The 13,172-nt window shown below is 36.7% G+C and overlaps 1 protein-coding gene across 3 annotated transcripts in view; it reads left to right on the forward strand.

Annotated features, from left to right (window-relative positions):
* Positions 1-13,172, forward strand: part of mybl2b (v-myb avian myeloblastosis viral oncogene homolog-like 2b) — a 62,514-nt gene that overhangs the window by 26,560 nt on the left and 22,782 nt on the right. For all 3 annotated transcript variants that reach the window (XM_063041197.1, XM_063041198.1, XM_063041200.1), the window contains exons 6-7: positions 1,399-1,555; positions 2,409-2,477. In XM_063041197.1, coding sequence (XP_062897267.1) covers positions 1,399-1,555; positions 2,409-2,477 — 226 coding nt within the window. The remainder of the gene's footprint in view (positions 1-1,398; positions 1,556-2,408; positions 2,478-13,172) is intronic.

Raw genomic sequence — 13,172 nt, forward strand, 5'->3', positions numbered from 1 at the left:
AGTAGAATAGATAAAGAAGATCAATGGATGTTGTATATTTTGTCTTTCAGAAGGCCTTTGACAAGTTGCCACACATGATGCTGCTTACCAGGTTAATAGCCCATAGTATTACAGGAAAGTTACTGGCATGGTTAGAACATGGGCTGATTGGCAGGAGGCAGCAAGTGGGAATAAAGGAATCTTCTGCTGGTTGGCTGCCAGTGAATTAGTAGTGTTGTGCAGGGGCTGGTGTTGGAACTGCTTTTTATGGTGTATATCAATGATTTAGATGGAATAGGTGGCTTTGTTGCCACGTTTTTTAGATGGTACAGAGATTTGTGGAGGGGCAGGTAATGTTGAGGAAACATAGGATGCAGAAGGACTTAGAAAGATTAGGAGAATGGACAAGAGAGTGGCAAATGAAACACAATATGGGAAAATGCATGGTCATGCACTTTGGTAGAAGAAATAAATGTGCAGACTATTTTCTAAAGAGGGAGAAAATCCAAAAATCTGAGCTGCAGAGGGACTTGGGAGTCCTTGTGCAGAACACCTTTAAGGTTAACTTGTAGGTAGAGTCAATGGTGAGGAAGGCAAATGCAATGTTACCATTCATTTCAAGAGGTCTGGAATACAAGAGCAGGAATATGATGCTGAAGCTTTATAAGGCACTGGTGAGACCTCACCTTGATTATTGTGAACAGTTCTGGACTCTTCATCTCAGAAAAGATGTGCTGGCACTGGACAGGGTTCAGAGAAGGTTCACAAGGATGATTCTGGGAATGAAAGGGTTATCATACAAGGACTGTTTGATAGCTCTGGGTCTGTACTTGCTGGAATTTAGAAAGATGAGGGGGGATCTCATTCAAATCTTTCAAATGTTGAAAGGCCTAGAGAGAATAGATGTGGAGAAGATATTTCCCATGGTGGGGGAGTCTAGGACAAAAGGGCACAACCTCAGGATAGAGGGGCGTCCATTTAAAATAGAGATGCGGAGAAATTTCTTCAGCTAGAGAGTGGTGAATTTGTGGAATTTATTACCACAGGCAGCTGTGTAGGCGAGGTAGTTGGGTGTATTTGAGGCAAAGCTTGATAGGTTCTTGATTGGACATGGCATTAAAGGTTACGGGGAGAAGGCTGGGGAGTGGGGCTGAAAAAAGGGATCAACCATGACTAAATGGTGGAGCAGATTCAAAGGGCCAAATGGCTTAATATTACTTCCATGCCTTATGGTCTAATAAATTGTATCATCAAAGTATTTGGGGGAGAAAAAGAAGGAAAAATAGTAACATACTGTAGAATTCTTGGATAAAACTTTAGAACAAAAACATTCACTGATAATGAAATGTTAAGCAATGCTAGCTAATGTTTTGAATTTAATATAGCCAAACTCTGAGTAATGACACTTTTTAATGATAGGACCGACAATGCTGTAAAAAATCATTGGAACTCTACAATGAAGAGGAAGGTGGAGATGGAAGGCTATTTGCAAGACGGTAACCAGGATATGCCGATGTTCTTACTTACTCATTCGGAAGATGGTGAACTCCAGGTTTACAGAGCCACAGTGACAGAGGTTTGTATTCTTCAAATGTTCAGAGAAAATTCCTGTACGAGTTGAGCTTTATTAACTTTTATTAGTACTACTAATTGTGACATTTATACAGTCTCCTTAATAAGGAATCTTCTTTGTTAAATATTAGGAAATAAGAATTGCAGGGAAGTTTCAAAATTACATCTACTATTACCATAACCCCACCCCCCCATCAGTCTTTTTTTTAAACATAGCCCCGTTACATAGAATGCCCCAAAGGACTTAGTAGTTTTTTTTTCCCTGAAAGCTGTTGTTTGAGGGATACACATGGGGAGAACTTCCTTGTTCTTTGAATGGTGATACGCTGTCTTTTTGTATTCACTTGAGAGGGAAGTTGATTATATGCCTTGACTAAAATATTCCTCTTGTGTTACTAATGGACTAGATTGTTGTGATTCTTCTGTGCTTAAGCTTTGGTGGCAATTGAATTTTGAGAGAGAATTAAAGTTGTAACTTTTTGTTTTGGTTAAATTACTTTTGCTTGTTCTTTACATCAGTAAATTTATGTTTTCATTCTGTCCTTATATTTTTTTTAACAAAAAATAGCATTGATTTTTATATAGTTCTGGGGTGGGGGAGGGGGCAAACAAGTTCAGATTTTTTTTTCTTGTTTTGCAAAATTCTGTTAAAAAATCCAGTAAGAATGGATTTGATTTTTTTTTAGCCTGCCTTTCTGGCTGATTAACTGAGCACCCACAATTCCATTTGTGCAGTTCGTCTCCAAACTCTTAGCAGTTTCTGTCTGAAATAGGGTGCGGACTTCTTGGTTAAGAGGAATGTTGTTAAGGGGTAAGAAATAACTTGCTTATACCAAAATTTTGTTTTCTTGTTTCAGCCATCTTTAAAACAAGAACCTGTCACTGTGGAAACTATTTCACAACCAACTTCTGTTACATTAAAACAGGTAAGATGCTAATCATTCAATGGTAGGGCATGTAAATAATTAGAGTTCCAGTTTTTTAACTTCTAACTTTGTGTGCATTCATAAGGAAGATTTGCAGCTATGTTTTTGTAAATGAACAAATTGTCCATTTGTTTAATTCGAACTAAAGACAGTGTTACATATATGTCACAGGTCCTACTGGCATGCAAAGTTATCTTTAATTCTCTGAAGATCTAGTAGGCTATCTGAATCTTTATTTTTAGTTGCCACTGTACCTAATTATGTTTTTGGAAGTGGTCAGAAAAGCTCATATTCTAAAATAGTAAAAGAAAAGGAAAATGGTGGAATGTGCTCAAGAGCAGTATGTTTTGGGTATATCAGAACAAAGGTAAGTAAGAAAACCGGCATTATTTAAGTTGCAGAGAAGGTGGGGGGGTGGGAGGTGGAGGATGAACAATTGGCAGGATGGAAGTGGACACTAATGTAAGTAAGTGGTGATGCTGTCAGTTGAGAGAAGATATTTATTGTTGATCTATCTGGGGCAGTTGTGAATGAAAGAAAATGAATGAGAATAATGAAAAGAAAGTATAAAAAAAGTTGTAATTGTGATGAACAAGCAATATCTGTGGGGAGTGAAAAAAAGGCATTTTGAAATTCATGTTAATGACATTTCATCAGAACTGATCAGTTTTGATACAAACTAGAAAGGTTGGTTATCTGAAATTTTGAAGGTTGCAATGTACCTGACTGGAAGTTCCAATTCTATTCCAATGGAGCCTAGTGTCAATTCGAACACGATCTGATCTTCCAGTTGTTTGCCTTAAATCCTCAATTAATTCAGTGTTTTGAAGAATAAACAGTGTTTTCAATTTGCTTTAAACGTCTGATAATAGTTGAAGCTAGTGGAGGAAATGGACAGCGTTTTAAATATATAACATACTATTTAATATTAATGTAAAATCTAAAATACATAGAATAGGAATAGCACGAAATACAGTTGAAAATCTCTACTACTTAGCGATTCCAAGAAGAAAAAAGAAAAGTATGTAAAGCTCTGGGAGCTAGAATCAAACAGAGCCCCAGAGGATTATAAAGAAACCAGGAAAGGATTCAAGAAGGGAATTAGGAAAGCCAGGAGGGGGCATGAAAATTTCTTGGCAAGGAGGATTAAGGAAAATCTCAACACATTCTCTACATTTATCAAAGGCAAGAGAATAACTAGGAAGAGGGTATGACCACTCAAGGATAAAGGTAGGAAATATTTACTTAGATGTGGGTGTGGTCCTTAAAAAGCTATTCCTTTCCTTAATCAGTGGCCTTAATGAGAGCTTTACATCGGTATTTACCAAGAGAAGGATGTTGAGGATAGGGAGATCAGTGCTGAGTGTATTGATATTCTAAGGCATTTTGAGGTAAAGGAGGAGGTAGTGGGGGGTCTCTTCATGAACATTAAGATAGATGCATCATAAGAACATAAAAAATAGGAGCAGGAGTAGGCTAGCTGGCCCGTCGAGCATGCTTCACCATTCTGTAATGTTAATGGCTGATCTGCCGATGGGCTCATATCCACCAACGTGTCTTTTCCTCATAACCATTAATTCCCCTACTGTGCAAAAAATCTATCCAACCTTAAGTATTTTTACTGAGGTAGCCTCCACTGCTTCATTGGGCAGAGAAATCTACAGATTCACCACTCTCTGGGAAAAGCAGTTCCTCCTCATCTCTGTCCTAAATCTACGTACCCGAATCTTGAGGCTATGTCCGTTAGTGCTAGTTTCATCTACCAGTGAAAACAACTTTCCTGCCTCTCTCTTACTTATCCCTTTCATAATTTTATATGTTTCTATAAGACCTCCTCTCATTCTTCTGAATTCCAGCAAGTACAGTCCCAGGTGACTCAATCTCTCCTCATGGTCTAACCCCCTCACCTCTAGAATCAACCTGGTGAACCTCCTTCAAAGCCAGAATATCCTTCCTCAAGTAAGGAGACCAGAACTGCACACAGTACTCCAGGTGCAGCTTCACCGGCACCCTGCACAATTGCAGCATAACCTCCCTGCTCTTAAATTCAATCCATCTGGCAATGAAGGCCCACATTCCATTTGCCTTCTTGATAGCCTGCTGCACCTGCAAACCAACTTTTTGTGATTCATGCACAAGCACTACCAAGTTCCCCTGTACAGCCCCATGCTGCAATATTTTACCATTTAAATAATAATCTGCTCTTTCATTTTTTTCTTCCAAAGTGTATGACCTTGCATTTGCCAACATTGTACTCCATCTGCCAGAACCTTGCCCACTCACTTAACTTGTCTATATCTCTGTGTATGTTCTGCACAATTTGCTTTTCCACTCAATTTAATATCGTCAGCAAATGTAGATACACTACACTCAGTCCCTTCTTCCAGATTGTTAATGTATATCACGAATAGTTATGGGCCCAGCACCAACCCCTGGTGCACACCGCTCACCACTGATTGCCAACCAGAGAAACACCCATGTATCCCAACTCTCTGCTTTCTATTAGTTAACCAATCGTCTATCTATGCTAATAAATCACTCCCAACTCTATGCATCCTTTTAAGTCTTTTATGCGGCACTTTATCGAACACCTTCTGGAAATCCAAGTAAATAACCTCCATCTGTTCCCTCTGTCCACTGTGCTCGTTATATCCTCAAAGAACTCCAGTAAATTTGTCTTTTTCTTTCTTTTTAAATCTTTTTATTGAATAAGTATACCAAAAGGTAAGCCATATAAATATTAATACAATGTTAAAATATAATAAAATTACAGAAGGTATCAATACCAAAAAAAAACTACAAACAATGTAATTTAAACATAAGAAACCAAGATAACATAATAGTATACTAAATTTTATATATATATATATATCAATAGAAAAAAAGAAAAAGAAAACCCCCAAAAAAAAACCACCGTGCAACTAACTAAAAGCAAAGCAAAGCAATGGGCTAACTTGAAACCAAACAGAGTTAAACTTAAGATCACATCCTCAATCCCGACCTCCATTAAAAACAGTGAAAAAAAAACAAGGGTATATATTACATTAAGTGAAAATATCGAATAAAAGATCCCCAAATCTGTTCAAATTTAAATGAAGAATCATAAAGGTTACTTCTAATTTTCTCCAGATTCAAACATAATATCGTCTGGGAGAACCAAAAAAAGGTAGTTGGAGCATTAAGCTCTTTCCAATGTTGTAAAATACATCTTTTCGCCATTAAAGTAAGAAATGCAATCATTCTACGGGCTGAAGGGGAAAGATTACTAGAAATTTTAGGTAGTCCAAAGATAGCAGTAATAGGGTGAGGAGAGATATCTATATTTAATACCTTAGAAATAATATTAAAAATGTCTCTCCAAAAAGTTTCCAAAGTAGGGCAAGACCAAAACATATGAGTTAAAGAGGCTATCTGCCCCGAACATCTATCACAAAAAGGATTAATATGCAAGTAAAAACGCGCTAACTTATCTTTGGACATATGTGCTCTATGAACAACTTTAAATTGAATTAGGGGATGTTTAGCGCAAATAGGGGAAGTATTAACTAATTGTAAAATCTGCCCCCAATCATCCACAGAAATGGTAAGCCCCAATTCCTGTTCCCAATCTACCCTAATCTTATCAAATGGAGCTTTCCTAAGTTTCATAATAATATTATAAATCATAGCCGATGCACCTTTCTGACATGGATTAAGGTTAATTATCGAATCTAAAATATATGTAGGAGGAAGCATTGGAAAGGAAGAAAGTATAGTACTTAGGAAATTTCTAACTTGCAAATATCTAAAAAAATGTATTCTTGATAAATTATATTTATTAGATAGTTGTTCAAAAGACATAAGGGAACCATCTAAAAATAAATCCAAAAACCGTAAAATACCCTTAGTCTTCCAAGTTTGAAAAGCGCGATCCGTAAAAGAGGGAGGAAAAAATATGTTACCTAAAATAGGAATCGCTAACCCGAATTGATTAAGATCAAAAAATTTTCTGAATTGAAACCAAATACGCAAAGCATATTTAACTATCGGGTTAGACACCTGCTTAAGGCGTTTCGAATCAAAAGGGAGAGAGGAACCTAAAATAGAGCCAAGTGTATAGCCCTGAACAGATTGTAGTTCCAATGCTACCCATTTAGGAATAGATAGTATATCCTGGTCAAGTAACCAAAATTTCATATGTCGAATATTAATTGTCCAATAATAGAATCTAAAGTTAGGTAATGCTAAACCTCCATCTCTCTTAGCTTTCTGTAAATGTATTTTACCCAGTCTCGGATTTTTATTCTGCCAAATAAATGAAGAAATTTTAGAGTCAACTTTATCAAAGAAAGATTTTGGAACAAAAATTGGTAATGCCTGAAACACATATAAAAATTTTGGCAAAAAAAACATCTTAACTGCATTAATACGACCAATCAAAGTTAAATATAAAGGAAACCATTTAGATGAAAGTTGAGTAATATGGTCTATTAATGGTAGAAAGTTAATCTTAAATAAATCTTTATATTTACAAGTAATTTTAATCCCAAGATAAGAAAAATAGTTATCAATCAATTTAAATGGAAATTTATAATATAAGGGAAGATGTTTATTAATCGGAAAGAGTTCACTCTTACTAAGATTTAATTTATAACCTGAAAAAAAACCAAATTGTGCTAATAACTCTAAAACAGCAGGAATGGATTTCTCAGGATTAGAAATATATAAAAGTAAATCATCAGCATAGAGTGATAATTTATGGGACTTTAATCCCCGAGTTATCCCAGTAATATTTGATGATTCTCGAATGGCAATTGCAAGAGGTTCTAATGCAATATCAAATAATAGGGGACTAAGAGGACAGCCTTGTCGAGTACCTCGAAAAAGAGGAAAAAAAGGTGAGTTTAAAGAGTTAGTACGGACCGAGGCTACAGGGGAATGATATAACAGTTTAATCCAGGATATAAATTTCAAGCTAAAGTTAAACATTTCAAGCACCTTAAATAAATAAGGCCATTCTACTCTATCAAAAGCTTTCTCGGCGTCTAAAGAAATAACACAGTCAGGAACATTTTGTGAGGGAGTATAAACGATATTTAACAATGTACGAATATTATAAAAAGAGTAACGACCTTTAATAAAACCCGTTTGGTCTTCCGAAATAATAGAAGGAAGTACTTTTTCTAGTCTATTTGCTAATAACTTAGAAAAAACTTTAGAATCAACATTTAATAGAGATATTGGTCTATAAGATGCACATTGAGCAGGGTCTTTATCCTTCTTTAATATTAAAGAAATTGACGCTCTATTAAAAGATTCAGGAAGTTTACCAAGTTTCAGAGAAGCCTCAAAAACCCTACAGAGCCAAGGGATCAATAAAGAAGCAAAACATTTATAAAATTCAACGGTAAACCCATCCGGGCCAGGAGCTTTCCCCAAATTCATAGAAAGAATAACATTCTTAATCTCATCCATAGTAATGGAAGTATCTAATATAGAAGACATATCCTGTGAAATCTGAGGGAAGTCTAAATTATCTAAAAAATCATTCATATGTTTAGAATCTCGAGGAGACTCTGATTGATATAAAGAAGAATAAAAATCACAAAAGGTTTGATTAATCCCCACATGATCCAGTATCAATCGATCATTTTGGTTATAAATCTGATTGATTTGAGATTTAACATAATTAGATTTCAATTGATTAGCCAGCAGCTTGCCAATTTTGTCACTGTGAACATAAAATTCACTTCTTGTTTTCTTTAATTGGTTTACAATCGAGGACGAGAGTAGTAAACTGTGTTCCATTTGAAGTTCAGTTCTTTGTTTGTATAACTCCTCAGAAGGAGCCATAACATATTTCTTATCAATTTCTTTAATCTTGTCCACAATTACCATCTCCTCCTGCTTCTGCTTCTTCCTCAAAGCAGCAGGATACGAGATAATCTGACCACGAATATAGGCTTTAAAAGTGTCCCAAAGAGTGTTAACCGAAATATCCTCTGTATGGTTAATTGTAAAAAAAAGCTCAATCTGTTCATTCATAAAGTTAACAAAGTCCGAGTCCTGAAGCAACAGCGAATTAAAACGCCATTGTCTATTATTTTGTATATTGGCCATAATTTTAATAGAAAGCTTAAGTGGAGCATGATCCGAAATGGTTATAGAATCATAATCACATTTAATCACTGAAGAAATAAGACGAGAATCAATAAAAAAATAATCAATTCTTGAATAGGAATGATGAACATGTGAAAAGAAAGAAAAATCTTTTTCCTGAGGATGCAGAAAACGCCAAATGTCCGTCGACCCAGAATCAGAAAGGAAAGAGTTAATCAAAGTTGCAGATTTATTAGGTAAAGTCCGTAAAGGAGCCGTACGGTCCAAAGCTGGAGACAAACAGGTATTAAGATCTCCGCCCCAGATCAATGAAAACTCGTTCAAATTCGGAAACTGATTAAATAATGATTTATAAAATTCCGGACAGTCCATATTAGGAGCATAAACATTAACCAAAACTACTTTTTTATTAAATAGTAAACCACTAACCAATAAAAATCTACCATTCGGATCAGAAAAAATATCCTGTTGTATAAAAGTAACTGAGGAATCTATAAAAATAGAGACGTCTCGAATCTTAGCATTGGAGTTTGAATGAAATTGTTGTCCCTTCCAGAATTTAAAAAAACGTAGTCTGTCCCCCCTCCGTACATGGGTCTCTTGTTAAAATAAAATTTGTGCTTTAAGTCTCCGGAACACTTTAAAAACTTTTTTCCTTTTAATAGGATGATTAAGACCGTTAGTATTCCAGGAGACAAAATTAATAATAGACTCCATAAATCCTAAAGTCAACCCACAGCGAGGAGGATTGACGATAGGCTCGACCCACGAACCCGGAGAGGAAACAGAACATACAAAAGATACCGGGAAAAAGGACGCAACCAGTACTTCAATAATGTATATAGCCCAAAGAGAAAAAAACTAAAACGTGAAGCCCCTCCCACCACCCCCACCCCAAGACCCCAAGGCAAAATCTAAAGCAGACCCGCCCGAAAGAAGCAAGCGCTAAAACTACCCCCATGACTTCCGGTATACGCTCCCTAAAAAAAAAGGTATAAATATGAAAAAGATCAGCTAATTGTAAAACAGTAAAAAAGTAGAAAAAAAGGTAACTCAATTAAAATACACACACAACAGAACAAAAGCCAGAAAATATATATTAAAAAAAACACAATAAACCCCAAACCCATGAATAAACAAAACAACAACAAGAAAAAATAAGATTATTACCATAAACTAGTTATAAAAAGCAAAACAAAATAAAATTTTTTAAAAAACTACAAGATTTAAGGCCACACAGGAAATACGTAAAATGACAATAAGGAAGTAACCACCCAGAATCCCCTGGGAAAAGAAAGAAATGACGCAGTTAAAAAGAAAGTTTAGCAACCATATTAAGAAATCAAAAATAAACTTTTCTGCCCAAATAGGGCACGAAAAAGTTAAAACCAACCAATTCACAGCCTCCGATCAACGGAGATAGTTAAAAAAATACCAATTAAGATGTTGAAGGTGAAAATTGATCCAGATAACTCTGGGCATCCGATGGAGAATCAAAAAAACGAAGAACTCCATCTGACATGCGAATCCTTAGACGTGCAGGGTACAGCAGCGCTGGTCTTAAATCCATCTTATAGAATTCCGACATCACAGATCTGTAGCGAACCCGTTGGTCCCAGAGTGGTTTACTGAAATCTTCCACGAATCGGAACTTAAGATCCGAAAAATCAATGAAACCTTTAGATCGAGCGAATCGAAACAGTCTCTCCTTGTCTTGAAAGTAATGAAAATGTAAGATAACATGTCTAGGTCTATCTGACCTAGACGAGTATGATGGGACTCTGTGAACACGATCCAGTAGCGGTGGTTAGTCAGGAAATACAGTAGGGAATGCATCTTTTAAAAGTTGAGAAAAATACTTCATGGGGTTGTTAGATTCAACAGCTTCACGCACCCCAATCATTCGTAAATTCTGCCGTCGCATTCTAGATTCTAAGTCAGAGTTTTTAAAAGTCAGAAAGTCAAGTTTCTTCTTCATTACATTAATTGTTTCTTCGATTTTCCCCATCTTAAGCTCACTTTGTTGCGTGGATTTTTGAAGATCAGTTATAGCCGACTGATGTTCCGCAATAGATGTTTGCATCTTATCAATTGAATCGGCAATTTTCTGGAGATTAATTGAGATTTCCATATGAATCAGGTCCTTAACAGAGACAGCGATTTCCGTACGAATCATCTCCGTAACAGAGGTTGAAATTTCCCTCTGAATTAACTCCGATATAGCTTTCAAAGTCACCGGTGATTCAGTCGGAGGAAAATCCATACCTTTCGGTTTAACCGGAGGTTTACCATCCTTGCCGTTTTTCCCGTTCTTAGACATAGCAGATCTAAGACGCATCCAGTTATCGGAGAGTTCAATTTAATTCAAAGTATTGTAAGAGTTGATACCTTAATGGTTAATTAAAGTATAGCTGATCATAGAGAAAAAAACTCAGAGGTAATGGAGCGAGTCAAGAACGCGACTTCACTCCATGAGCGCTACCGGAAGTCCCCCAGTAAATTTGTCAAACAGGATCTGGCTTTGCTGAATCCATGCAGCGTCTGCCTTATGGATCTATTTCTTTCCCAATTCCTCGCTATTTTCTTCTTTAATGATAACTTCAAGCATTTTCCCAATTACAGATGTTAAACTAACTGGCCTATAGTTAGCTACCTTTTCCTACAACCTTTTTTGAACAGTGGTGTGACATTTGCTGTCTTCCAATCTGCCGGGACCTGCCCAGAGTCCAGAGAATTTTAGTAAATTATCACCAAAGCCTCTACTATAACTTTTGTCATTTCTTTCAGTACCCTGGGATGCATTCCATCAGGACCAGAGGAGTTATCTATCTTTAGGTCCACAAGTTTGCTCAGCACTTCCTCTTTAATAATAGCTATTGTATCGAGGTCCTCAACTCCCATGGCATCTGTAACATCTGTCTTTGGTATGTTAAATGTGTCCTCCACTGTGAAGACCGACACAAAATAGTCATTCAAAGCCTCTGCCATTTCCTCATTACCCAATATCAATTTCCCCTTCTTGTCCTCCAAGGGACCTACATTCACTTTAGCCACCCATTTCCACTTTATATAATTATAAATTCTTTTACTATCTGTTCTTATATTTTGTGCTAGTTTAGTTTCAAAATCTAGCTTCCCTTTCTTTATTGCTTGCTTAGTGGTACTTTGTTGCTTTTTAAAGTTTTCCCAATCTTCCAGTTTCCCACTACTCTTGGTGACTTTGTTTGCACGAGCTTTTAGCTTGATGCCTTCTTTTAGTTCCTTAGTTATCCAAAGCTGGCTGTCCCCACCCTTACTGTCCTTTTTACTGGAAAATTCCTTTGTTGAGCACCATGAAAAATCTTCCTTTGTTCCTCAACTGTCCCACTATATAGCCTGTGTTCTCGTTTTACGCTAGCCAAATCCTCCCTCATCACATTGTAGTCTCCATTGTTTAGGCATAATACACTGGTTTTAGATTGAACTATTGCATCATCCCTTTGTATGAGAAATTCAATGAAACTGTGATCACTCTTTCCAAGAGGATCCATAACTACAAGATCACTAATTTTACTTGTCTCCTTGCACAGGACCAGATCTAAGCCAGCACATTCCCTTGTAGATTCAGTAACATGCTGTTCAAGAAAGCCATCAGGGATGCATTTTATGAAGTCCTCCTCAAGACTACCTCGACCAACTTGTTTCAACCAGTCTATGTACAAGTTAAAGTCCCCCGTGATAACTGCTGTTCCATTCTTACATCCCTCAGATATTTGTCTGTCTATTGCCTGTGCCATTGTAATGTAATTACTTGGTAGCTGATAGACATCTTCCACCAGTGATTTTTTCCCTTTACTGTTCCTAACCTCTACCCAGTTGGATTCAACGTTCTGCTCCTTAGATCTTATATGTCTCTCACTATTGCTCCGATCTCATCCTTAATTAAGAACGTTACCCCACCTCCCTTACCTTCCTGCCTATCCTTCCGTATTACCTGATATCTTTGGATATTTAATTCCCAGTCCTCTCCACCCTGCAACCAAGTCTCTGTGATGGCCACTAAATTATACCTCTTTGTACTGATTTGTGCCATAAGTTCACTGACCTTGTTTCGAATACTACGGACATTCAAATAAAGTAAATCTTGTAATCTTTTACTCTTTTGCTTTTCTTCACTCCACTCTTACTTTTTTATATCTTTTGCTTTATCTTTATCCACACTTTTCTTTTTTACTTTATCCATACTTCTCCAATCTGTTGAACTCATCCCCCTACTATTTAGTTATAAAGCTCTATCCACAGCCCTAGTTATGTAATTTGCCAGGTCCCATCATGGTTCGGGTGGAGCCCATCCTATTGGTACATCTCCCTCCTTCCCCAATACTCGTGCCAATTTCCCATGAATTCAAACCCACTTCTCCCATGCCAATCCTTGAGCCACACATTTAACTCTGTAATCTTCTTGACCCTTTGCCAATTTGCACGTGGCTTGGGTAACTACCAGAGATAACTACCTTTTTGGTTCTGCTTTTTAATTTAGTCCCTGGCTGCTCAAATTCTTTCATCAGAAACTCTTTCCTTATTCTACCTATGTCGTTGGTACCCATGTGGACCACG

This window comes from Mobula hypostoma, chromosome 2 (assembly GCF_963921235.1).
Source record: "Mobula hypostoma chromosome 2, sMobHyp1.1, whole genome shotgun sequence".
Lineage (NCBI taxonomy): Eukaryota > Metazoa > Chordata > Chondrichthyes > Myliobatiformes > Myliobatidae > Mobula > Mobula hypostoma.